The sequence below is a fragment of the Seriola lalandi genome, unplaced genomic scaffold, assembly GCF_002814215.2.
Source record: "Seriola lalandi dorsalis isolate HSWRI2012SDOR001 ecotype SW California unplaced genomic scaffold, Sedor1 jcf7180002054970, whole genome shotgun sequence".
Lineage (NCBI taxonomy): Eukaryota > Metazoa > Chordata > Actinopteri > Carangiformes > Carangidae > Seriola > Seriola lalandi.
In genome coordinates, this window is record NW_019525521.1 from 221,224 (window position 1) to 223,014 (window position 1,791).

General features: G+C 48.1%; 1 protein-coding gene across 1 annotated transcript; it reads left to right on the top strand.

Annotated features, from left to right (window-relative positions):
- Window positions 1-1,383, top strand: atg10 (ATG10 autophagy related 10 homolog (S. cerevisiae)). Its single transcript, XM_023395880.2, has 4 exons — window positions 1-124; window positions 387-493; window positions 716-829; window positions 948-1,383. The coding sequence occupies exons 2-4, from the start codon at window positions 389-391 to the stop codon at window positions 1,149-1,151; spliced, it is 423 nt and encodes a 140-aa protein (XP_023251648.1). The 5' UTR covers window positions 1-124; window positions 387-388; the 3' UTR covers window positions 1,152-1,383.
- Window positions 1,384-1,791: the final 408 nt, after the last annotated feature.

Consider the following 1,791-nt stretch of genomic DNA (forward strand, 5'->3'; position numbering starts at 1 on the left):
ACCAGGACCAGAACCAGGACCAGAACCAGGACCAGAACCAGGACGAGAAGGACCAGCAGAGGCCCGGTCCACTGTCTGACTGAACTCTGAGGCGGAAGTAAAGTGGCGTTCTTTCAAAATACAGGTAAACATAGACATGTGTGTCTATGGGGATAATGAGCTGTGACTCTGTCAGGTGTGTAGAAATAAAACCAACAGATACAGTCGCTCTGTTCAGTCACAGCGCAGCTGTTCACGTCGCTCCCTCTTGTGGCTGAAATCAGAACTACAACAACAGACACTACATGAACTCGTTGTGTGTCCTGCTGCTTTTACCTGTACATTCACATAGAAAACTGAAGAGACACGGAGACTCTGATGTGTCTCAGACTGTTGTTCTCCTGCAGACATGAGCTCCTGTGTGCTGGAGGAGGAGACCTTCCACCGCTGCTGTCGGCTCCTCCTGCAGCTGTCGCAGCAGCTGGGAGACGGCTGGAGCTGGGAGCCGGTCCAGGTGAGGAGGTCGTCACTCTTTAGTGTCCCCTGGAAACACTTCCTGTTGTGTTGTGAGGATCTGCAGCTCGTGTGACGATGTTTTCGGGAGTTGTTTGTGTTTTGTCTGTTTCCATGTGTTTTTCTGAAGCTGCAGGGCTTTGAGCTCTCTGGGCCACCGTACATCAGGGCCTCACTGCCCGCTCTGCTCCGTGGTTAACGGGACTTTCTGATCTGGGTTCAGGGTTCACAGGAAGGCTACCTGAGGAAGACTGCTCTCAGGTCAGTCGTCATTGACCCGAGGCCGGTTTGGGACCAGGAAGAATCCAGTTCAGACTGTGGACAGGAAGAGGAACAGGTGAACCACCGAACATGACAACAGTCATCAAGACGTCACCGGATGGCAGCAGCCTCTTCTTTAACATGAACTTTAATTAGAATATTTAATGAGCTCCTCTGTCCCTCCTCCTCCACAGTCGGCTCCCGTCGCCTCAGCTGATGCCGACACCATCAGATCTGACGCAGAGGACGAAGATGACGAAGACGAGGGGGTCTGTGCGGCGTGTGACGGCGACAGCCAGGTGCTTCAGTACGAGTATCACGTCCTGTTCTCCTGCAGCTACCGGACTCCGGTGCTCTACTTCAGAGCCTCCACTCTGGGTGAGTCCACCTCGCCCTGACTGTGTGTGGCGTTCAACTGCCACACACAGGAAGTTCATGTGTCCTTTAAACGGTTCAATGACGGGAAGAAGTTCTGCTCACACGTGTCTGACAATCAGCTGTAAAATCAACAACACATATAGAGTTAATTCACTCCAGGATTTGGATCTGCACCTTTTCTTAGAAGTTGTTTTCAGATGTTTTTTATGCGATGAAACTGTGGGAGAAAATAAAAGTCAAAAATTGTCATTATCTTTTCTTTTGTATAATTAATTAAAAACCGAAGGCGACTTGTAGCAGTGAGAATAAATCCAGCGCAGTGAACAATGAATGAAAAGACATTTTCTGTCTTTTCATCTTCACTAATTAACAATTTAGTTCAGATTTAGTTTAGTACCAGCAGCTACTGGCATCTTTTAAGGTGGAATGTTTTATTGAGTTTTACCTGACGTGTGATTAACGTTTGGAAATCAATCAATAACTGTGACCATGTGTTTTTCTCAGACTCTTCAGTGATGATCGGATCTTCAAGCTCTTCAAACGTAGATAAATAAACGTGATCATGTGACTGTAGATATTTTATTTCCTCTGGAGAATAAACGTAGTGGAGCGTCGCTGCGGAGGCTCCGGCAGCTCTACACCTGTGGTTCCTCCACCATG

Excerpts from the sequence above, each read along its gene's own strand:
- atg10 (XM_023395880.2), top strand. The coding sequence starts at position 389 with ATGAGCTCCTGTGTGCTGGAGGAGGAGACCTTCCACCGCTGCTGTCGG. Across the intron at positions 494-715 it reads GGAGCTGGGAGCCGGTCCAG|GGTTCACAGGAAGGCTACCT; the intron begins GTGAGGAGGTCG and ends ATCTGGGTTCAG. Across the intron at positions 830-947 it reads GTGGACAGGAAGAGGAACAG|TCGGCTCCCGTCGCCTCAGC; the intron begins GTGAACCACCGA and ends CCTCCTCCACAG.